General features: G+C 38.1%; 1 protein-coding gene across 2 annotated transcripts in view; it reads right to left on the reverse strand.

The window, feature by feature from the left end:
- GAS2 (growth arrest specific 2) overlaps window positions 1-16,148 on the reverse strand; it is a 128,751-nt gene extending 112,603 nt beyond the window's left edge. Inside the window, exons 1-2 of one of the 2 annotated variants that reach the window (XM_046016172.1) lie at window positions 16,056-16,148; window positions 7,073-7,237 (exon numbers count right to left, since the gene is read on the reverse strand). In XM_046016172.1, the coding sequence (XP_045872128.1) occupies window positions 7,073-7,217 (145 nt within the window). In that variant the 5' untranslated portion in view covers window positions 7,218-7,237; window positions 16,056-16,148. Of the gene's footprint in view, window positions 1-7,072; window positions 7,315-16,055 lie in introns of those variants that run through there. The other variant, XM_046016171.1, reaches the window with a different exon arrangement.
- Between the last annotated feature and the right edge of the window lie 7,592 nt (window positions 16,149-23,740).

The following is a 23,740-nucleotide window of genomic DNA, read 5'->3' on the forward strand; positions in this document are numbered from 1 at the left end:
ATAATCGTGGACTTTGATCTTCATATCACCAATTTAGTCATGATTGACAGCTTGCCAATAGACAAAGATCAGGGAATTTGGTTAAAGATTGTGGTTAGTCACTTTCTCATAAAATGCTGGGGCCCAATCATATGAAACAAAGATCTGCCTGAAATACTTTGTCAAGTAACTAAATCAGCACACATGCTTATACACATCAGTACATTCCTCCCAGAAGTATGCATTTGTCATAATTTCCATAAGGATTAAGCATTAATCGATAGTGTTTTAGACTGCATCCACCTGGAAAAAGAATCCTTCTTATCTTCTACTTTGCTGAGAAAGAAGGTTTTCCTCCCAGTAAGTTAGCAGTACTAAACACAGGTTCCTAAAGGTACAGTAACATCTAATAATGCTGTTTAACATTTGAGGTTCAACTGTATGCCAGGCACTTTATATGTATTCATGTTTTTAATCTCATCACCAATCTGTGAAGTGGGTGCCATTATGGTACCCATCTTACAGATGATGAAATTGAGGTATTAGATTAAGTAATTTTCTTAAAATTAGTAAATCTGGATCTTTAACCCATGATATCTAGGTTTAGAGACTAATGCTCTTAGCCACTATGCTTGGCTACTTAAACAAATACTTGCTAAATACACAAATGACTATTTTCTATAATAAAGCAGTCTCCCTAATTCTGTGTTTTTTTTCTTTCTAGAACTCCAATGAAACCTTTCCAAAACAACAACAAAAACCACTTGGGGCTAAAGATACTGTTGCTAAAGACTGAAGAGCAGTCCATTGTGTACATTGGAGAATGGCTGAGGAAGTCATTCAGGATGTTCTGATGGGTGGCCTGATTCCCTGCCGAAGAAAACTGGTGTATATTATCTCTTAAGCAGATGCAGACGGGACCCAACTCTATTGCAGACTCAAGTGCCCTTCTCGATCCCAGTATATTTCTCTAATTGGAGAACTCAAAGCAACTCCTCTGCTGTCTTAACTCAGATTATTCAGGGTTTTGAAGATCAGGAGATAGGAAATGATTCATTATATCCGGAAGCCCTAGATCAATACCTGCTCTCCCCTGATTCAAAGTATCTACCTGGCATTAATATCAAGAAAAGACAAAGATGTTTCTGTTGGAAGAGTTGGGTTAAAAAAAAAATGAGGTGGGCGCCTGGGTGGCTCAGTGGGTTAAAGCCTCTGCCTTCGGCTCAGGTCATGATCCCAGGGTCCTGGGATCGAGCCCCACATCGGGCTCTCTGCTCCACAGGGAGCCTGCTTCCTCCTCTCTCTCTGCCTGCCTCTCTGCCTACTTGTGGTTTCTCTCTGTCAAATAAATAAAATATTAAAAAAAAAAATGAGGCATTACATCTCTGAAAGGTGTCAACTCGTGAACATAAATTTGATGCTTTAAACTTTTGAACTAGCATAAGACACCAACTTTCCTAAGGAATTTTTATTGTCTATATCAATTTTTATTGTCTATATCTATATTGTCCATATCAAGAATTCGGCTGGCTAAGGATCTGGTAACTGGCTTTAGGAAAAAGAAGGAAGAAAAGCTGTTCTGAACTTATTGGAAAGCAGTTGCATTTGACAGCAGCAACTACAGTAAACAGGTGTTTAACCGGTTAATGCTGAAATATGATTAATTTTTTAAAAAACGGGAATTTAAAAAATACTATTTATTGATTACATTAAGCATATCACAAATGGATTTTCTTTTCTGTGCATATGGGAAAGTCAGACAAAGGGTAAATCAACATAGTATCAATTACCATGATGCATTTCTAAATTTAAGTTAAATCAATTGAACATTAATTTGTAATATATTTTATGATTTACTCAAAGTCCATATATCCAAATACGTATATACTTACATTCTAAAAATCCATAAGCTTTAAAAACAATGTCAATTTCTTTGATGCTTAGTAACTAAAATCTTTTCTCAAAAATATATTGCTATATGGCTCACATAGTGCTATTAAGCAAATACTAATTGAAAATAAAGGTAGACCATTATTTTCAAATGATTAAAGAAACAACAGATGAAATAAACAATTTGAGATTATTTACATTAGTATATTCATTTAAAAGTTAAGTCAACAGCAATCTTCAATACTCGCTCAGTAACCATGAAGTTCATAATGTGCCTCATGATGGACTATATAATCTAGGACTGTAAACTTAAGAACATGCTATTTTGTCAAAGTAACAATTAAATGTCTCCCCAAGACTTATTTGTATAATCATTTGATACTCAAATATGTCCTAAGGGCACAGTTAAATAATAAATGGACAATAGCAACTTCATGAACAAAAATAACAAAACAGAAGACTGAAAATAATGTGGAAATGTATACATTTAAGGTAGCAGGGGACAATGGCCAGAGAAATGTTTCATAGGTAACAATAAAGGGGTCTTTGGGATTCATTTGTTGTCTTTTCTGAAAGTTGGTCATAAAATGCACCGTGGTGCTAGCCACTGGAAAACGTATGTGGACTACAAAGACTATTTTTAACAAGATTAGTAGATATCTCCAAGGATATGTGAGTAGACAGTAAGCATTACATGATGATCTTCTCATGAATCAAGTTGGTGTGCTATTTCATAAACAAATCCCAACTACCATAACTATTTATTCATCTTAACTAGTTAATTTATCACAACATAGGTGGAATTTAATATTCTAATATACGAATTTAATTTAAAAATTTGCCATTGTTGCCTTAATTCTATACCTAAGAATGTAAAGTGGTATTTATTATTGTGACTGATTAAGTAAGTATATAGCACCTGAAAATTATGTGTCATACCTCCATATATGGCATGAATGTGAATATTGGTCTATGAACTAATGAAATAATTTTTTCTCTATCAAACATTTTTATCTATCAAAAAAATCTGAATACACATTGAGTGTTTCTTAAGAAACTACATATTCCAGTTGACATTTTATGTAGAGGACCAGAAATACATGAACTTCGAAAACCATTAATACTCCTTTTAAAAGACATAAAAGGAAAAAAGTTATATTCCAATCAAGTATTACTAAAAAGAGACAGAAAGCCATTCCACAAGTAAGTCCACATCATTATCTAATTAAAAGATTTAATTTAGTATATAAATTTCTACTATCCAAAAAATGCAGATACTTTACATGGAGATAGTATCAACATTGAAACTATTTTCAAAACATCTCTAACTTTCAAGTAGATGAAAAACAAGACTTGAAAGAGAGTTACACAATGTACATTTGCAAATATTTGAAGTGATAAAATGGTCAATAATAAATAATTTTAAAATTTACTTTCATGGTTCCATTTCTAAATTATGTGAATTCTAAACGTATCTATTATGTATAATAAAAATATCTCCTAATGTAAACATATACGTTTTTCCTCCCTTCCTTATTTTCACCATTCTAGTACATAGTGTATTTTCTTAACTCCATATGTTTTACCACTTTAAAATAATCTCAAGTTATTGGTCTACTTCCTAAGTTACCATGAGGATATTCACTTGAAAGCTATTATCTATCTACTTTTATGAATTGAAGTCAATGCAAGGTTGTACTTGACTATATCTTGACTATATCTAGATTCCTTTTCTGAGAAAAATTCACAAGCCATCAGTTGCATTTTTGTCACCAACTACCAGCATCCAAAAAATTATTCTTATTCTTTAAAAGAAAGAGTATTCACTTATGTAAATTACTTGCTCCTTGTTTATGTATATTGATGATCTCAAACTGGGTCTGAAGAGATGGATTTCTTCGAAACCTAAACTTCTGGAACTGGAAAGAACATTAGAGATCATCCACAAGCCCTTCATTTTATGGTTGAGGACACAGAGCCCAAAAAAGATAGCTGAGTGACTCTGGGCAAATTTCCTACTGAGTGGCAAAGCCAGAATCAGAAGCCAGGTCTCCTGACACCCAGTTAGGAGCCAGGTCTCCTGGCTTTTGGTCCAAGGATCATTCCATTACACACATACACTGACTCTCTATTCTTTGAGGTTGTCTTGGGCTGCTTACCCTGATCAAACTGCTCTGTAAATGATCACATTCACCAACTGAAATGCCTTTGATGACAAATCATGGGACATTGGAACATGCCTACACAATCAGGCTATACTCTAATCACAATCTTTCCCACAATCTCAAAGGCTCCTCCTTGATCATACAATAAAGTATAAAGCTCCTTAACACTGTCTTCAAAGCAATATGCAACCAGCCCCCAAACATCACATGAAATTCTTCCCCCTCTTGATCACTGCTGTTATTGCCAGTCTTCATTCAGTTCCAAGGTACCAAACTCCTTCCTATCTCAGCATATGCCATTCCTTCCACTTGGGCTCTTCCCCATGCTTTGTCTGGCTATTAATTATTCTTCAGTTCTCAATTCCTACTTCCTTCTTTTTACATTCTTATTGCAACCTATATCTTTTAACATTTAAAACAAATCCAATTAGGGGCACCTGGGTGGCTCAGTCATTAAGTGTCTGCCTTCAGCTCAGGTCATGATCCCAGGGTCCTGGGATTGAGTCTCACATCGGGCTCCCTACTCAGTGTGGAGCCTGCTTGTCCCTCTCCCACTCCCTCTGCTTGTATTCCTTTTCTTGCTGTGTCTCTACCAAATAAATAAATAAAATCTTTAAAAAAAATAAAATAAAAAAACAAGTCTAATTAATGAATTATTTATTCACTTCCTTATTTAAAATGTTTCTTTTTCAATCTATTCCAAGCCCTATAAGAACTGGTATTCTATTCCCAATCACTATTTTCCTCTCCAGTACTTAACGGATTGTGTCTGAAACACAGTTAATTGAAATAGTTAGTACTTACCAGCTAGTTGAGTATAATGTGCTAGATCTTGTTATAGAGCTGGGGATCTCATTCAAATTTCAAACAATGAGGTTGTTATTAGTATTATACTCGTTTTACGGATAACAACACTGAGGCACATTGCATTAAGACACTTGCCTAGTATAAGAGGGCTGGTAACGGTGGAACTGAGATTTGAATTCAAGCGTTCTGATTCCAGAGTCCATTTTCAAACTAATATATTATGCTGCAGCACACTCAAATGTTTGTCGAATATACGAACTTACCCGCACAATCAAATTAACAGTATCACTGAACTCTGTAAATGGAATAACAATGAAGAACCGTGTAGTATTTACAATATGCCCAGCACTGAGATACACCTAATGTAATCACATAATCCCACAGCAACCCTACAAAGGAGACACTAGCATTATTAACACTTTACCGAAAAGGAGACCGAGGCCCAGACAGGTCAAGTAACTTGCCCAAGGTCATATTGCTAGTAAGTGGCAGATCTGGGTTCAAACACAGCAGGCAGTCTAGTTCATGTCCATGCTTGTAACTCCCACTCTACGCTGCTGTACTTGCGGTAGCCCACAGCAGAAGAAGCTCAAAGTTCACAATAAATTACTCACATACATAACAACCATTAGTGAAACCTCGAGAGACAAAAACATTAAAAATGAAATAAAAAAGGAGAGGAAGAGGAAAAAAAAATCCATCTGCCTAGACAAATTTGACTCCCTGTATGTGATGAAGATAAAACCTCCTCCTTTGTACAGATGTCTTACTAAAAGGGGTATCCCCTTCCTTCTAGCGGATATTGTGCCATAGCATAGAGCAGGGTCTTCCCGGGAATGTCTTCTGCATTTCAGTCCTACCCTGTGGCAGGAACCCTGCACAGCCATAGGCAGTAGCTCTGGCTGCACGACATAGGGTTGTCAAAATGGTCTACACACTGAGGAAAAAGGAGACAGCTACCCTCAGGATGAAGGCTTAAAAAAATGTAACGGGGGCACCTGGGCGGCTCAGTGGGTTAAGCCTCTGCCTTTGGCTTAGGTCATGATCTCAGGGTTCTGGGATTGAGTCCCACATCAGGTTGTCTGCTCAGCAGGGAGTCTACTTCCCCCTTTTTCTCTGCCTACTTGTGATCTCTCTCTCTCTGTCAAATAAATAAATAAAATCTTTAAAAAAAAAAAATGCAGTGGCCATGCAAAACCCCAGAGCCATAGTGAGCAAAAGGAACATCTTGCTGAAATGAACTAAAATCTTGCCAAACCTTGTTAAAACCTTGCTAAGACTTTAGATAAACAGGGTGCTCCTCTCCAAGCTCCTTAGTTTCATCAGCTAGAAAGTGGGGAGAAAAAAAAATATTTGCCTTGAAGGAGTTTTTAAATAAGAAAATAATGTTAGTGAAATCCCTCCTGCAAATAATAAAGCACCGTATAAATTCTATGTTTACTCAATATTCAAATCTTCTATCTTATATGTCCATAAGGGTCCTTCCCTCGGGTTTTATTCTGTTCTCTGGGGAAATCTACTAATGAAAACAGCACTGCTCTAAATGATGATTCTTTAAATGCATGACTCCATTTTGCACAGGGTTGAAATTTTATCCTATGAATATGCCGGCACTATAGAAATGGAAAAAAAAAAGAAAGAAAGAAAGAAATAAAAAGAGGCAGCCTTAATATGAGGTAGCATGTTTCTCAGAAAAAACTTTTGGAAGAGTACTTAAAAACAAAAGTGAAATGAGAAGAAAAATTCCAGTTCAAGGTTGGATGACTCCAGTTAGCTCATTTAGACAGAGGATAGATGTTTTTGTTCTCAAGCATGGGCATTCAGCAGTTTCAGAAGGTGCACTACGAAAGTAGGGCAAAGAAATCTAGTTTTAGAAGTCTGATTTCACAGGCTGTGGCCTGTGTACAATGTCGAAAGAACAGGCCAAAGTGGTCAGCTGCGTGAAAGAGAAATCCAAGATCAAGCAGATCAGCGTCTAGATGAACCAAGCGATCTGGCCCCACATTTCCACCTTTCAGTGCAAGACACTGGAATTGCTAAGCACAGTTCGTGTGAGAGATATTGAGAAATTCCTTTAAATTTTCCACATTCTTCAGGTTTCCCAGACGTAAAATCCAAATAATGAAATCTTTCTTCCTTAGTTGCTGTCACATGCCTAGGTGAAGGACACGACATGGGGGGGGGGGGGGATCTGTTATCTTTGCTCCCCAAATGAGATCTTATAACCTTACCTAATAGATTGGTTAACCACAAGGCCAGATCTTCTTTCATCGGTAGCAAATTAGCTTCATGTCTGCTGGCCAGCCATTGGCTATACTGATGCATGTCAGACAGGCCGGGTCCACTGCGCACTTTTGGACTCAGAGCAGTGCACATTATTTATGCACTTGTAAAACCTGTTTTGGAAACAAAAGAGTAGTTGCTTTTTATATAGACGTCTCTTGTTAAAATCTTCCTGCCGATGGCCTAGGAAGGAACCAGGTCCATGGACGTTTCGATGACAGGTCAGGTTATTAATTATTAAACCCCATGAGACACTGTTTGCTTTTTCTGTACTGGGCCTATCCCTTTTGACCAACCACCTGGTAGGAAACAGCAGCAATCTGAGGTCAAATAGAAAAATCAAACACTAAGCTCTAAGCTCATGTAAAACATCACACTGGAAAAAGCTTCTAAGACAAGAAATTCCACTTATTCAAAAGTCATAAAAAGGGCTTAATTAAAATTTTAGTATCCAAATTGTAAACTCCCAACATTTGGGTTAATGTCTGAACCATAGATTTCCACAGAATTTTTAGTCCTGAGTGCAAGCAATGATATAATTTGCACGATTTACTGTGAACCTAGGGCCACTACTTTTTTTTTTTTTAAGATTTTACTGATTTATTTGACAGAGAAATAGAGAGCACAAGTAGGCAGAGCTGCAGGCAGAGGGAAAGGGAGGAGCAGACTCACCACCTGATGCCGGGCAGGACCCCAGGACTCTGGGATCATGACCTGAGTGGAAGGCAGAGGCTTAACTGACTGAGTCACCCAGGCACCCCTACTCTTTTTTTTTTTTTTTAATTTTTTAAAAAAATTTTTAAATTTTTATTTATTTTTTTAATTTCTTTTCAGTGTTCCAGAATTCATTGTTTATGCACCACACCCAGTACTCCATGCAATATGTGCCCTCCGTAATACCCACCACCAGCCTCACCCAAACTCCTATCTCCCACCCCTCCAAAACCCTCAGATTGTTTTTCAGAGGCACCCCTACTCTTAAAACTATTACCTGGAAGATTAAGCGGAGCACTTGGTTCTCTGCATATGGGTAAGCTATCATGGACTCATAGTTTAGAGAACTGGTGGGGGACAGGAAAGGAAATGCTTTCAAAGAATACCTGCTATACTTTTCTCATCTTAGAATTAATGAAAAAAGCAAATAACAACAACAACCAAAAAAAATAAAAATAAAAAATAAGAGAGGATAAGTGACTTAACCAAGATCATATAAACTAGATCATGACAGAGTCAGGATTGAACCTGGGTCTTCATACTCTAAGACCATTATTCTTTCCAGAATGATACATTTTACAAAACAGATTCATCAAGAACCCATACTATAAACAAGAGTTACACACAATCCTAATAAATACTGCCATAGGGTTTTCTTTTATCTTATTTTTCTTCCCACTTTATACATTTTACAGACTAGTTTTGCTTGCAGTCATCTTTGGAGTAGAAGTAATGAAATGTCTTAGGTCTATAAAATAAAAGATGATTTCATTAACCCAACCACCTTATAGATGGCACAGTCCCCTGCGTGGATTATAGAAAGGATGTTTGAATATGTACTTGGTCTTGAATGTAGCACTTTGCATGCATCATTTATAGGACCTAAGACTACAGAAGTAATATTAAAGTCTCTAAGGTAAACAATCTCATCAATTTAACAATGTGTAGGACTGTATTCTGTATACAAATAGTGCATATGAAATAACCAAGTATAGTATGACTAATGAAAATGAAAATATTTGCAACTAGCAAGGAGTACGATAGATATAATGGAGCTTTCAGCTATATTTCAAGATTTATGGTATTTTAAATTTACCAACATAAATTGTATATACTTCTGTCAGTTTTATTCTTTACGTAATATTCATTTCTACTTATTATACTCTAATTCTCTTAGCATAGGTTATTTTTTTGCCTTTTAAGTCTGCTTTTGGAAAGAAAAATAAGACAACGTTGGAGTTCAGAAAATTGCAAGATGTGACTGTTTCCCAAACATTTTGGTGTAATATTAGAAAAGACTGGTAACATGAGTCAACACCTAAAAAGTGTCATAAATGTATAATCTAAAAACATAGGCAATTTCATTTCCAAAGCAATTATGCTTTGGGGTAACTTTTTGAAGAAAAAATCATTATCTTTGAAAACATTTTTTATAAATCTGCATATATCTAATTATCTAAAGTGAACCAGTGCAAAAGTGAAAGATTTTTAGTACATTTTGTCATAGGTTACTAAATCATCCTTACAGGAGCCAGAATGTCCTCATTGCCTATTTTTTTTTTTGCAGTCAATCATCATATTTTTCATATAATGTCCTGAAGCTTTGTCCAAACCCTGTGATTAAATATCAGAAATCTAAAAATTTTGCTCCAGTTCTTTTAAAAATAGGCCCAGTCCCAGGAAAACAAGACATCTCCCTGTGGCTGGTTAGGATTCCTATAGGCTAGCTAGCCTCAGAAACAAGCGTTTAAGTAATAATACATTTAAGCACATGATTCATACATTTAAATAACTAATTGAAATCTTAAAAGGGTTACCTCGAAAATGCTTTTCTTCTCAAGACACAATCTCTCCCACTACTTTCCTGAAAGTGAGATGTGGTAGTTCAGTAACTTTACCTACATCCTATTATGTGCTCTGCAAACTTCCATTTAAGCACCAGAATCCTACTTTGCACTGTAAAAGCAAGAAGACACCTCAGATACTTAAGCTCATTGTCTAGCAAAGAATTCATCAAGGGATAGTTTACAGTAAGCCTAATGGCATGTAACAGTTTCAATGAACCAGAGGGACACAATCCTTCCCCTCAGTCCTTCCAACAGTGAAGTTTTTCTTTTCCTTGACAGTGGCACATTTATTTCTCATGTAGTGTGTCCTGTATTTTGCAAGAAATGTAATTCAAACTATCTTCTGATCTTTATAGATGATTAGTAAGAAGAACAATCAGAGTAATTAGGCAATTTTTGTTATGCTACTTTGGACATAATCAAAATTATATACAAAGAGGAAAAAGAATAAGATTATATTTCCCCAGGAAGCAAAAGTGGGAGAAAGAAGGTTTAGTGGTTAATTAGCAGGTGATAGAATTTAGACAATTAAACACATGCCAAATACGGGGACCTAGAGTCACTGTCATAGACAGGGGCTCTTCTGTTTACGTGCCTTGGGAAAAAATCAGGATTTCAACCCAGGTTCCACTGATCCATTTTTCATATTTCAAATCACCATCAAACCTAGCATGACTTTGTGGATTAGCTGAAAGTCACTGCATGAAAGTCTTCAATTTAAATATGGCAGAGACATGAGTAAGAAACACAGAAATGAATCCAGCTAGGATCAAAATCTGGAGTGTGGAAGAATTATCCCATGGTGAAGTAGTTTCTAACGGAAATGATTAAACATGAATAACATTAATATTCATTAAGCATGAATAACAATCAAATAAATTTATATTACTCAGACAAAAGATCACTACAAGATTGTAACCTTTTCAGAATTTTCAGCATTAACCAAGTGGATGAGTTGAATTAGATCACAAAGAACAAACTATAACAGAAAGATCATTTCTGGTCCTTTGAATTATTCAAAAGTTTTCAAAAACCAAAAGAGATGCCACGGAGTAGCTTTTAAAAGTGGGAAATAAAATGATTAAGGATCTATTAGACTTGAAGAAAAAAAGTTAGGTTTGGGAGAAAGAAAAACATTTCATATGATATATCTAAACGCTGAAAGATGTTACCATGAAAATTCAGACAATCTAAATATTTTAAAAGCTTGATAAGTGACTTTGATAAGTACTAAGCAAAGCCAATTGTTTTGGAGACAGAAGGACTGAAATGTTTCTACGACCCTTTGAACTATGGCTTCTCCAAGCTGTATGGGTCTCTCTAAAAATGAGTAACTCAACCCTCAGGATTTGGAATTCAGAAAAAGAAAACTTAAAGGGAAAAACATGCAGAAACTTAATACAGAAATCTTCAAAGAATGTGTGTGTGTATTATTTTTTCTTTCTTTCCATAGTAGAACTGATTCTGGAATAACCATTATGAATATGATGAGACTGAACTAGCCCAGGGGAAGAAGAAAAAAAAAATTAATGACTCCATAAGTAAAATATCACATGTTTAAAGACTGTTTAGTCTGTTGCTCCAGAATCTCCGTTGAAGAAATCACAGTTTTGACTCTGAAAAAAAAGTGTGCTTTCACGCCACCTAGAGGTGTGCTTTGCTTACAATCAAGATGGTTTCCAGTCTCTCTCTAGACCTTGCTGACATGTTATCAAAAATGTTCTGCATGGAAAATAAATGGAAAGAAAGAAAAATGAGAGTAAAATTATAAATATTATATCACTACTGTCTACGATGAGATCCACTGAGAAGCCTGATTAATGGATAGGATATTAGATTGGGAATCAGAAGTGGTGAGGTCAAATACTTCTACTACCTAGCTATTTAATAGCTGTTCTATTCCAGTAGGATGAATTTTTCTTTGTACTGGAGTTCTCCAGCATGTAAAATGGAGGCTAATACCTCACATATAATTGTGAAGATTAAATATCTGTTCTACTTTTTGGTATATATTTTATACCCAGTAATAGCTAAACCCAAATCATCCTCATAGAAAATGTACCAAAATAAAACTCCTATTGACATATTTTAAAAAGAAAAACAGTTCTGTAACAAACTAGAAATATTTTATTGAACTATAAATCACTTAAAAAAAGTCAAAAGAGGAGAAATGAAAACAAAGTGTTGATTAAGTAAAACCGCAATTAATGGAAAATTAATTAATGGAAAATCCAAAGTTTTCTTCATATTGACGGGGATGAAACCCCAAGCGATGAAGGAAATGTTAAGCTCTAAAATGAGATGTTTACATGTGTTTTTAAAAGTAAAGTTTGGTAACAAATTATACCTCATTTTTGACACCAGTTAAAGATAGGAGAACACTGTACCTTCAAAGTAAATGAGAAAGGATATCACTATACACTCCCCCACCCAACACACACACACACACACACACACACACGTACATACACACACACAGACTCCTTAATAGTAGCCATTTAAAACAGAGGGCTAATGAACCCGAAGTCAAGGGCCCCATCCCTAAAAGCCAATTTTGTTGTTCTGATTTGTAGCACTGACCTCATCCCTATTCAATTCTGTGTGTTATGAATGTGAAACAATGAAGAAAGAAAATTTATAGGCCAATAACACCATTTTAAAAAATTAAACTAACAAAGAACACCACACACCAAACACCTTTTCAAAATTTGGAAGTATAAAATGCTATCTTTCAACTGAAATTCAAAGAACCAATAACCAAGGACTACTCTAGATGGCTTTTCCATCATTCTGAGCTCTTTCATCCTTTGTGATTCATTTTGGCTAATCAATAACATCTCTACAAAGCTACATATTCTCAACCAATGTCATGAATGCCAAATCTTATCCTAAGGTCCTAATTAGAAAATAACAGTCTAACATTTAATCAGAAAGATTATTCTAGATCTTAAAAGTGGACCTACGTGTGGGACGCTTGGGTGGCTCAGTGGGTTAGGCCGCTGCCTTCAGCTCAGGTCATGATCTCGGGGTCCTGGGATCGAGTCCCGCATCGGGCTCTTTGCTCAGCAGGGAGCCTGCTTCCCTCTCTCTCTCTCTCTGCCTGCCTCTCTGTCTACTTGTGATCTCTCTCTGTCAAATAAATAAATAAAATCTTAAAAAAAAAAAAGTGGACCTACGTGCTAAGAGGCACAATTTGTCCACAAATTAAAAAAAAAAAAGCACCAAGAATAATGGCAAAATGATACTCATTATCAACTTTTCTAAGTCTGTAGTAAAATCTTTAAACTCAAAAGGACCTTAGAAGATATAGCAGTCAAATTCCTGATTTCTATTTTTTTAATGATTTTATTTATTTATTTATTTGTCAGAGAGAGAGAGAGAGCACACAAGAGAGCAAACACAAGCAGGGAGAACAGAAGGCAGAAGCAGAAGCAGGACCCTGCTAAGCAAGAAGCCTGATGTGGGACTCAGTTCCAGGACCCTGAGATCATAACCTGAGCCAAAGGCAGACGCTTAACCGACTGAGCCACCATAGGCATCCCAAATTCCTTGTTTTTAATAAGAGACTAGAGGCCTAAGATATTTTGCCCAAAGTAACAAGGTTATTTCCTCACAAAGTCATTAAAAATATCCTACTCAGCTTTCTTGGCCTCCAATTTAGAATTATGCTATTTTTCACCCCAGCTATTTTCTCTTCTTGCAGCCCCATGATTATATCTTGAACTAAATGATAGTATAACTATAATAATTCCTTCTCAAATCATGACCAAAAAGTTAACACTGAGTGGGGATTGATTCTTATATTTTCATGGCATTTTCTTTCAAGTTTTTAAAAATCCTACTAATCCATTCTTCCAAAGGATTTAGCACTGGTTTTTGGATCCTTACCAGATTAACTTGAAACACAATTTGAATAGAAAACCATCTGAAAGTCATGAATCAAATAGACTAAGAACTTACCTCAAAATTTCATCTAAGTTGATTAAGTCAACCTTAATTCATGAAAACATTTTGGGGGTTTTGATGTTTGTGATACAAAGATTTCTGTTTCACTTAACTATAATGCGGTTGAGAGCTAGCAGAGTTCTACACTGTCTTGAATATGCATCTGTTGCATATAGTCTCATATAAGGAGAGAACAGTAGTAAAAACTCAACTGACCCTGAAAACATTTAGGACAGAAAAACTACACAAGCCTTACTCATTTTGACAGCAGGTATTTTCTACCTTCTCTCTGGTCTTTTCTCTAGTCTAAAAACGCTAAGTGGAAAATCTTGATTGTTGCTGGGAAGAAATGAAAAGAAACAGTGGGATCCTGTTTGTGCCTCTGTATCAAAACCACAAAGATACCAAGAGAGCTTTAACATCAGCTGCAGTTAAAAAAAAAAAAAAAACAACAACAACAAAAAAAACTTGGCAAAGAAATCGTCAGAGCCTCATTGTTTTCAACCAAGGTAACTTTGGCCTTCCAAAGGCTCCAAAAATCAATAATACAGACTTGTAACCTTGAATCAAAATTCTAATATTACACATAAGGTACTTGCGATTAATCTAAGACCTGCTATTTCACCATACCTGTAAGCTGAAGCTTTAACTAAGATTTCTTACCAAGATTCTAGAAAATTTAGTGGCAATCACATGACCTTTTTGCACCAGGTGAAAGAACTTGTGCCATATGACTGTATCTCCAGTAAAGCACAGTCCATCCACATCACAAATGCAGGGCGTTTAGCACTAAAGTGAAAAAATAAGCCCAAAGTTTAGTTAGCACACAGGCTGAAATTCAAGCTACCTTCCCCTTCCAGAGCCCATCCAGGCAGCCTTGTGAGAGGGCTGCTATGTGCTTGCAAAGGCTGTCTGTCCCATGCCTCAGACATCTGTCCCTTACCTTCTCTTAGGCTGTCAGAACCAGGATGCCCATGTTGGAGAAGGCCACCACAGCCACCACCCCCTCCTCCGCAGTTAGGGGGGAGCATTCCTCGAAAAGGAACCCATTGATCGATTTCAAAGGCCGGGCTAACTAGACCCCAGCTGCAGCTAATCAGCGTCCCCGCGTCTAAGAGGTTGGGGGAAGGAAGCCAGGAGCCAGAAGGGCTCCTTCCCAGCCTAGCGTCTGCGAACCTCCGCGCTAGGTGAGGGGGAAAGGTGGACTTCCCCCGCCTGGCTGGCACATCCGACTTGTCCGAGCCTTTATTTTAACACTAGGAGGCCAAATGGGTGTTCCTGTGCACATTCAGATCTTATTTCCCTCCACAAAAGATCTCCTATAAACAACTGACTTAGCTTTGTTGGAGAGGGTGCTTGGGGAGAGGGAGGAGTTTACAAGAGGGACGGTAAAGTTTTGCAGACTCTTAAGTAGAAGTGGATGAAGCGGAAGGAGGTTGAGAGAATGAAGATGAAGAAAGCGGGAAAGGAAAGGCTTTGATTTCAGAAAAGGTTAACGGGAGGAAAGTACTGCACAGCCCACCCCCACCCCAATTGTACTGGAATGTCGAAGAAAACAGAGTCTGTTAACCCCTGCTTTTGTTCCCTCTCTAGTCGAGACCGTAGAAACTTCGGAGGTCTGGGCTAGGTTAATGGCAATTCACCTTCCTGGGCTGACAGAAGTTAATTTTGCTGCGATACCTAATGCTCCAAGGCAAAGTTGGCTCCTCGGGGCTCCCCCAAACTATTTTGGATTCCAAAACCCTGCTCTTCGGATGAAAAGAGCAATACTACTATGCAAAATCTTCCCAAAGGGGGTTGATTCATTCGTTTGTTTATTCACGTTAAAAAAACAAAAACAAAAACAAAAACGTCCAATTCTGTGAAACTCATCTGTCGAAAACAGAGAGTATCTCCCCAAATCCTAAGTGTCGTGTTCTTTCCTCCCATCCCGGCCTCCTCCACTCTAGGAGAGCATTCTGGATCAATCCGGGAAGACCGCCCCGGCTCGGCCCCCCTCTCCCCAGCCACGGATCACGCTGGGCATGCATCACAGAGACCCCCGCGCACGAATGCCCAAGTGTGCGTTTCGAATCCGTGCGCTAATTACAAGTCCTCACTTCCGTCCCTGGTTGGCTGAGCCGCCCCAGCGCGCTCTCGGTGCGGCAGTCATTTGGGCTGTTCCACAACAGGGATGAGGAACACACGGTCGCGTCCAGGGCACACGAGTCACCCACTGCAGTGGCCACCCACGGAGCGCCGGAGCCGGTCCTGCCGTCTGCGGCTCCTCGCCGGTCCCAGCCGCGCCCCCGAGGTCACCCGACCGAGCGCCCCTCCCCCGCCGCCCCCGCGCACCCGCAGGCAGGGCTCCCGCTGCCCCGGAGGCTGAGCGCGCGCTGCTGCTGCGGCGACGCTGGCGGGAACCCGGCCGGCCCGCCTCGCTCACCCCGCGTCTGGAGCTGGCTGCCGGCGGCTCTCAGAGGCGCCGGGGCTCCCGGCTCGGCTCCCGCAGAGTCTCGGGGCCGGCCCCCTCCCGGCGCAGGTCCTGCAGCAGCCGCGCTCCGCACCCCAGCAGCCCGGCGGCAGCGGCAGCAGCTTCAGCCGCACTGCCCCTCTTCATACTTCTCTGATGGCTCCTCTCGGTGCTGTTTGGGAAAACGATTTTTCCCCCCTGCCAGAAACAGATTTCCTACATTTCATCAGTCCACATAGACCGAGCGGAAGTAAAATGCTTACTTTTTCTGGTGGACGGCAAACGCAATTGACACTGATTTACCCTTCAAATGGGGAGAGATTGTATTTCAAGTCCTTGGCAGCAGTTCCGAGGTTGGGGCCAAACTCCAGCCCCCTTGTCCCCCAAACACTAACCTAAGAGAGAAAGGGCGGCGGGGGGGGGGGCTGCAGTGGAGAGGGGATCATATTTAACTCCAGGGTTTTAACAGAGTCAATGGCTTTAGCACAATATTAAAATTGGGTGTTGGAAAAGTTTTGCTCTCCTGGCCAGTGATTTTGCAGACTCAGAGGCATGAGCTTTCCAGTAACTTCGGCCGCTCTTCGTTCCAGATTGAACAATTTGATTTCTTACAATTCTTTTTAAACATTAGGTTTTAGAAGAAGCAGCACTCACGGCTGTTTTCGCTTTGCAAAAGGAAATACAATTCCACTCTTCCTTCCCTCAGCTAAAGCTCAGCTTTATGTTAAATGTCATGGACAATTTTCTCCAACTGTTGTTTATTACTCCATGTATTCTAGGATGAAAAGTCTTCCCATGAAGTGGACAGATGTTCAAGTGTCTGCTTCACCTCCAGGGCATATGTTGACTCTTGCCGAGTGTCCTAATGGCGGCAGGTTACCGCTTTACCACTTTCCGCGGAAAGTACATGAAAATTTGAACACTTTTGTGTTGTGATTTTGTTTACACACTCATCAGTTCCCTGTGCTTCTCCATCCAATGCCTATGGTTGCAACAACACAGGTACTCTGATCCTCTCTTGGATACCGTTTTTGTTTATATGGTGCGTAACTGACCCTACCCATCTCCTCAAAAGAGAATCTACCTGTAGATCCACATAGCTAAGTGATGTGGCTCATCTTAGATATCATTGAAAAAAGGCATTTTGCATGTATTATGCTTTCATCTGGAAGTGGTTATATGCTCTAAAACATCTAGAAACGGCATCAGTTATTTGCTTGTAGCAGAACAAATAATGAAGAAAGGAAAAAAGATGGAAAAGTTTGGTGACATTGAACTCCAAGGGTTTATTTTAGTTTGATTTGATGTTGCAGCTCTCAGCTCTATAGTCCCCCCTGGCTTCCCACAAGGCAGTGAAAAGAGCCATTCCTCATTTTAAAGAGAAATAGCATTATAAAAAGCCTATATTGTTGTATACATACGCATAAACAACAACAACAAAATACACAGCACAGGTTACTGATGAATTTGAGTAAATGATGCTGAATAATAAAATTTATCAGAATTTAACCAGATCTGAATATTCGAAGAGCCCCAATAAAGTATCTTGAGTTTCTGAATCTGTGTTAGGCAAAAGGCCAAACATCCTTGATAATTTTTCATGATCAAAATATCATTGGCCAATAGATGTTAATTTGAGTATTATCAGTATATAAGAAGAGTTCAAAGACTCTAACACTATGGATTTTGAAAATCTTATATCCTGTCTCTCTACAGATGTAAATAATTGTGTCACGTTGTTCAGCGTTGATAATATAAAAAGCAAAGGAGCATGCTCAACACAAATAAGGAAGCTTACAGATGTGCTGGGAAAGTGTAGTCATCCAAATTACTCCCTCAAGGCCTTCCTCCCGGGTATTTTTAATTTTAGTATCTGCATTATAGCAGATCCTCTGTCCTTTTAGCAAGAACCATAAGGAAAATGCTAGGAGAAATAAATATTTTCTCCCTTAACATCCAAGAATTGTGCTGGATATTCCTTTGGTGACAAAAGAGAAGGGACACAGGACACCTGGGTGGCTCAGTCAGTTAAGTGTCTGACTCTTGATTTCAGCTCAGGTCATGGTCTCAAGGTTGTGGGATTGAGCCCTGCATCAGGCTTGGCACTTGCCATGGAGTCTGCTTGAGATTCTCTCCCTCCCTCTGCCTCTGTCCCTCCCCCCCGACTTCCACTTTCTCTCTTTCTCAGAATAAATAAATAAAATATTTTAAAAAGAGATAATACGAAAGATCTCTGAAGAGATATCACAATGTCTTCACTTAACATTTGTCCAGCATTTTTAACAACTTCTGTTTGATTCTTATTTTGTGATTTTCAGAATCAAAATTTAATTTATGTATTCCAGTTGGCCGCTGATCCATATGTCAGACTTCTCTTTGTCCAAGAGTTTTCTTGCCTTAGCCTCAACCTAAACATGTTCATCTTAGAAAAACCATGGCCCGATAGACTCAACTATAACATACTTTCCAGTGTGAAGGTGAAGGAAATAAATTCCTCATCTAACAAGGTAAAAAAAAAAAAAAGTCTAAATCCATGCTTGAAGTTTGACAGAATAAAGAAGAAAAGTTAAGCCAGAGTTAGAGAAAACGTAGTTTAATTTTCCTTTTTAAGTTATCACCGCTTCTAGGATTTTCATATTGAAAGTTTTAGGGTTAATGTGTGTTTCAGGCATTCTAAATATTCAATATTGTCTCGTATATGAACTGGACCTTTTCTCTTAAAAAATGTACATATACATATATTTCTATATATAGATATAGAAAATGAGCAATAGAATTCTTTTTTCCTCATCTATAGGTTAGCATCTCACCTTCCCTTTTCCCCTCCCTCTTTGCTCCCTTTTCTCTCTCCCTCACAGAAATAATAAGTACTCACTTATTCTGGAAAGTGAGGCAAAACTTCACTGCATGATGGGGATCAGACGGCGTGTTGAAAGACATTAAATCATGTGGAAAGAGACGCTGGGTAAGAGAAAATTGCAAAGGAGACCAAGTCATTCTTATATTCCTAAATGAGTGCGAATAGGACTTAAAGATGGCAAGTGATAGCTGGAAAAGTGGGTGAGAGTGATGATACAGAAAGCAGCCTGAAGACACACACTGGTGCTGCAGAACCATGTGAAGCAATGGGACCCGTGGAAGTACTTACGTTTTACCAAAATACTTTATCGGTGATGTCAAATATCCTTGTATTTCTCTACCTAGCATCTCGGCCCCTAGGATAGGCCTTCAGTCGTTACATACTGAAATACAATTTTTGGAAATGTCAAAGGGCAGACCCAAGTCCTTGTATGGTAATTACAAACACTGTTAGGGATAACAAGTAAAGGCTGTGACTTTTCATCACCATTCATGTATAAAACGACAAAGAATAAATGAGAGAAATTTCCTGGGAAAAGTTCAAGGTTTACTCAGTTTGACATGCAACTTTAAAAAAAAAAAAATCTATTGCTTTACTCTCAACGGAGAACTTTAAACTTTATAAGCAAAATACTCCAGTAGCGTTGATATTCGTTCCCTACTGTTCAAGGCTCATATTTTCGCAAAATGTGTGGTATATGTAAGCTGATGTCTTCTCATTTTTACACGGGGGATAGATTAACATCATTTCATGAACGATGCCATTTGTCTCATCTAGTTTTAAGTACCCTATACAATGTATCCTGTTCTGTGATTTTCCTCATCTGAGTTGGAAGTTGTTTTTTTTTTTCTTCATTAAATATTTTTGTGCCTTGTTCCTAAAACTTTTGTTAAAATATCATGTCATCTGAATTGCAAGAAGCTCTAATTTAATAATGAGTGTTTAATATAAAATATTTCTATTTCAATAATCTTGTCTGTCTTTGATACCATTGCTATCTCCAGCATCTAGAATGCCAATGGGTATATAGTAGGCACTCAATAAATAATTGTTGAATGAATAAATGATTAGTACAGTAAAAGCCAGTCTCTTAGGAAACTTATTACTAATTGGTTAGGTTTTTATATATTGTCTTTAATTTAGTAGTTTGGAACTCAGAATAGAAAAATAATGTTAAAATAACATTATAAATGATGGTTTCATTCCCAAGCTACAATCATTTCATCTGGTAAAATGTAACTAGCGTTCAGTAAAACAGATGGCTGCCTGTGTGCCAGGCTTATAAATGAGGTCAGTCTGTGTCACTTGTCACTTCATTAAAAACCAAGGTTGATTTGGACTCAAGGTTTAATCATAACCAATATAATATGAGTGCAGTGAAAAGTAATAGAAAAAAATTACTACTTCAGTGGCTTTCAAACTTTTTTTTATTGTGACCCATAATAAAAAATACATTATGGAACAGACACATAGACACACACTCAGACACACAGGACCAAAACAAATTTCACATAACAGTATTTAACTTTCCTCTGTTAATGCACTCTGATATTTTTCTTTCCTTTTTATTTTTTTTTCCTGATATTTTTCTACTTGGCTTTATTCTAGTCATTCGATGCCATTCAGTTGAAAAGAAAATGCTGTTGAAGAAATGCTAAATATATTTCACAACCCACAGTCTGAAAAAAAATCTGACCCAGAAACTAAGCTAAGGAGAAAATCAGTCAAAATGGACATAGGGTATCAGTGAACAGATGGTTTCATTATAAACGAAAACAGATGTGCATATATATTGTTAGTGGTAGATTTGACATTAAGTCATGTCACAATATCCCAAACAATATCCCAAATCTCGTACACCCTCACACCTCCATGTCTTAGCTCATGTTGACTAGAATGATCTTTTACCTTTTACTTTCTCCCTTGAAAGAAAGCAGATTCATTCTTCCAGGACCAACTTAATAGTTATCTTCTTTGTGGTTCTCTTGATCTTTCTGGTAGAAATATTGTTTCTCTCTGTCTGATGCTCTGAGAATTTTTCCATTTCTAGTATATCTCATTTATAACATAGCATCACAGTGATTTTCTTATTCATCAACCTCCCCGTCACACACACACACACACACACACACACACACTAAACTGTGGGTCCCTTGAGAGCAGGGACCAGGTTATCCATCTTTGCATATCAAGTACTCAACACCAAATGTTGTTGAATGATTGAATGAATGAATAAATGAACCATAAACCATGGAATATCTGAGAGAGAGAAAGTGGGTGGTCCCTGGGTGATGGAACAGATACAAGATGGGAAGAAGTGTGTGCATCAAAAGAGAACTAAATGGAAATTCTTCTGCTGAGATGGCACCAGCTGTTGGTTTTACATCATTGTGGATGGAAGAATTTACATAATAAGTGACATTTTACTGTCACATTTCTTGTGACTCTCTCACAGGTAAACCTTGGTCCAGGTAGCCATTATTTTTTATAAACACTGATAGTAACAAACTTAGGATTACTTTGTTGAAGGATGAGAAAACTTGCTGAAATTTCCATTGTTGTAACTAGAATGTAGTTTACAAACATGGAACCTTTGCCAACCTCTGATTTACACTAAACTTAGAGAAATGGCTCTTAAAGTTATCTCATCGAAGGGCTTTCTTAGACTGGGCAACATGCCATGAAAGGTGGCACACTTAGCCCAAGTTATTGAGCAGCTCGGGAAATTCTCAGGGGCTTCTCTTGGCAGAGAGAAATACTGTTGCTGTCATAGTGATCCCTAAGACTCAAGAGATCTGCAAAGAGATTTCACCAGCCATTGTCCTCACCAAAGCTGTCAAGGAGTAGACATATTAAATTGTACTAATGGTCATTACAACTAGCATAATAATTTAGAGTCCACACTGGAGCCAGACAAAACCAAGGTCAAGTTCTAGTATCTTTGCTTAGTTCCTAAAAATTATAGGCAAATTACTTCACCTTTCCAATTATCAGTTCCCACGTCTATGAAGAGAGGATAACCAATAGCTCCTCTTTCACAGGCATGACTCAAGTGCTATAGAACACCTATAAAACTCTAAGTTTACTGTCTGACATACAGCAAGTGTGAAATGAATGTTAGGCATTTTATGACTAATGGAACACCTAAATCATCTCATTGACTCATTACAACAATCTATTCCCCCTTCCCAGGATAAGGATGTCACCATCATTAAATTTACCAAAGATCAGAGAATGTTTTGCATCCTTTCTCAGAATCTTTCTCTCCTCCTCACTTTATGGCATTCCATTTTATACCACTTTATACCAATGACTTCATGGTTCCTTCCTTCCTTCCTCAACCTTCCTTCCTTCTCTTTCTTTCCTTCTTCTCTTCCTTATGAACTTGCTTTCTTTTTTCTTTCTTTTTAAGGAGAGGGAAGAGCCTATACATTAACAGTTTTTACTTCTGAGATAAAATTCAAATGAATTTATGTTCAAATCTTAAAATATGATAATATAATTCTCTGAAAAATAACTGAAACAGTTTTGAAAAGAGGAAACCTGGTGTCAGGTATCCTAACTCAAGGCCAGATGAACTGCCCTTGGTGCCGAGGGTACCATGTCACATTGAATTAAATCAAATACCTTATAGTAGTATGAAGAAGAACTCACAGAAGGAACACAGCAGAAGGTATTGTGATAAAGTGTCTGACCAAGAAAAGTCAAGAGAAGCCTTCAAAATCTTCCTTCCTTTTGACTTTGGCTGCAGGAGAGGATAGTTGGAAGTCAGGGAAGTCTTCATGTTAATTAGCTCCCACAGCATAAGCAGGCTAAATAGCCCAAAGACCGAAAGAGATTATTGTAAGAAATTGGCTCTTGTGATTATGGAGGTTGACAGGTCACAAGATGTACAAAGTGAGTTGGCAAACAGAAGACTCAGGAGAGTGGATGGTGTAGTTCCCATACAAGGTCCATCAGGCTCAAGACCCAGGGAGAGCCAGTGTTTCAGTTTGAGTCTGAAGGCAGAAAAAAAAGGCCATGTTCTAGTTCAGAATCCATCAAGCATTCTGTCTTACTCAACAGAGTCAGTCTTTTTAGTCAAGCAGGCCTTTGACTGATTAGATGAGGCCCACCCACTAGGGAGGTCAGTATACCAATTTAAATGTTAAAACATCGAAAATGCTCACAGAAACACTCAGAGCAAATGTTGGATCAGATATTTGGGCCCAGTCAGGCTGACACATAAAATTAGCCACCACAGGAGAAAGGAGACAAGGAAATATTCAAATTATCCAGTCCCCCAGGGAGCTCTGACAAACTTTGTAAACCCACTGAGTTTGCCATGCAGAAACCATCCCCCACTGCTCCAGTTTGCTACCCTGTCCCAGGGAACAAGCCCTGGAGTGGCTCTGCCTGGCACCCTCCTCTTTTTTGGAGCTGGAACAAAGAGTTCTGACTTTCATCTCCTAGAGTCGCCATGTTGATGTGTCCTGCCATGAAAAGAAAATTCAAGTTTATAAAGCAGGAAGGAAGACATGGAGAACTCTGTTTTGATCCCATTTCCCTTTCTTCACCTTTTCACATTTCCAGAATTATTCTTCTTACATGATTACCAGATTCTTTCTGCTTCATTGTCCTTCTCTCTTAGATGTTCCTTCCTTCTCATTATCTCCTTTCTATAGGAATATACTAATCATACTTCTCTGTACTTTTTCAAGTTATCTCTAAATACTTCAAAAAAGTGAAAACTAAAGAACAAAAAATATTAAACTTTAATGGAGTACAAATGAAAATATACAGTGTAGAGTACAAAAAT

This window comes from Meles meles, chromosome 8 (assembly GCF_922984935.1).
Source record: "Meles meles chromosome 8, mMelMel3.1 paternal haplotype, whole genome shotgun sequence".
Taxonomy (NCBI): domain Eukaryota; kingdom Metazoa; phylum Chordata; class Mammalia; order Carnivora; family Mustelidae; genus Meles; species Meles meles.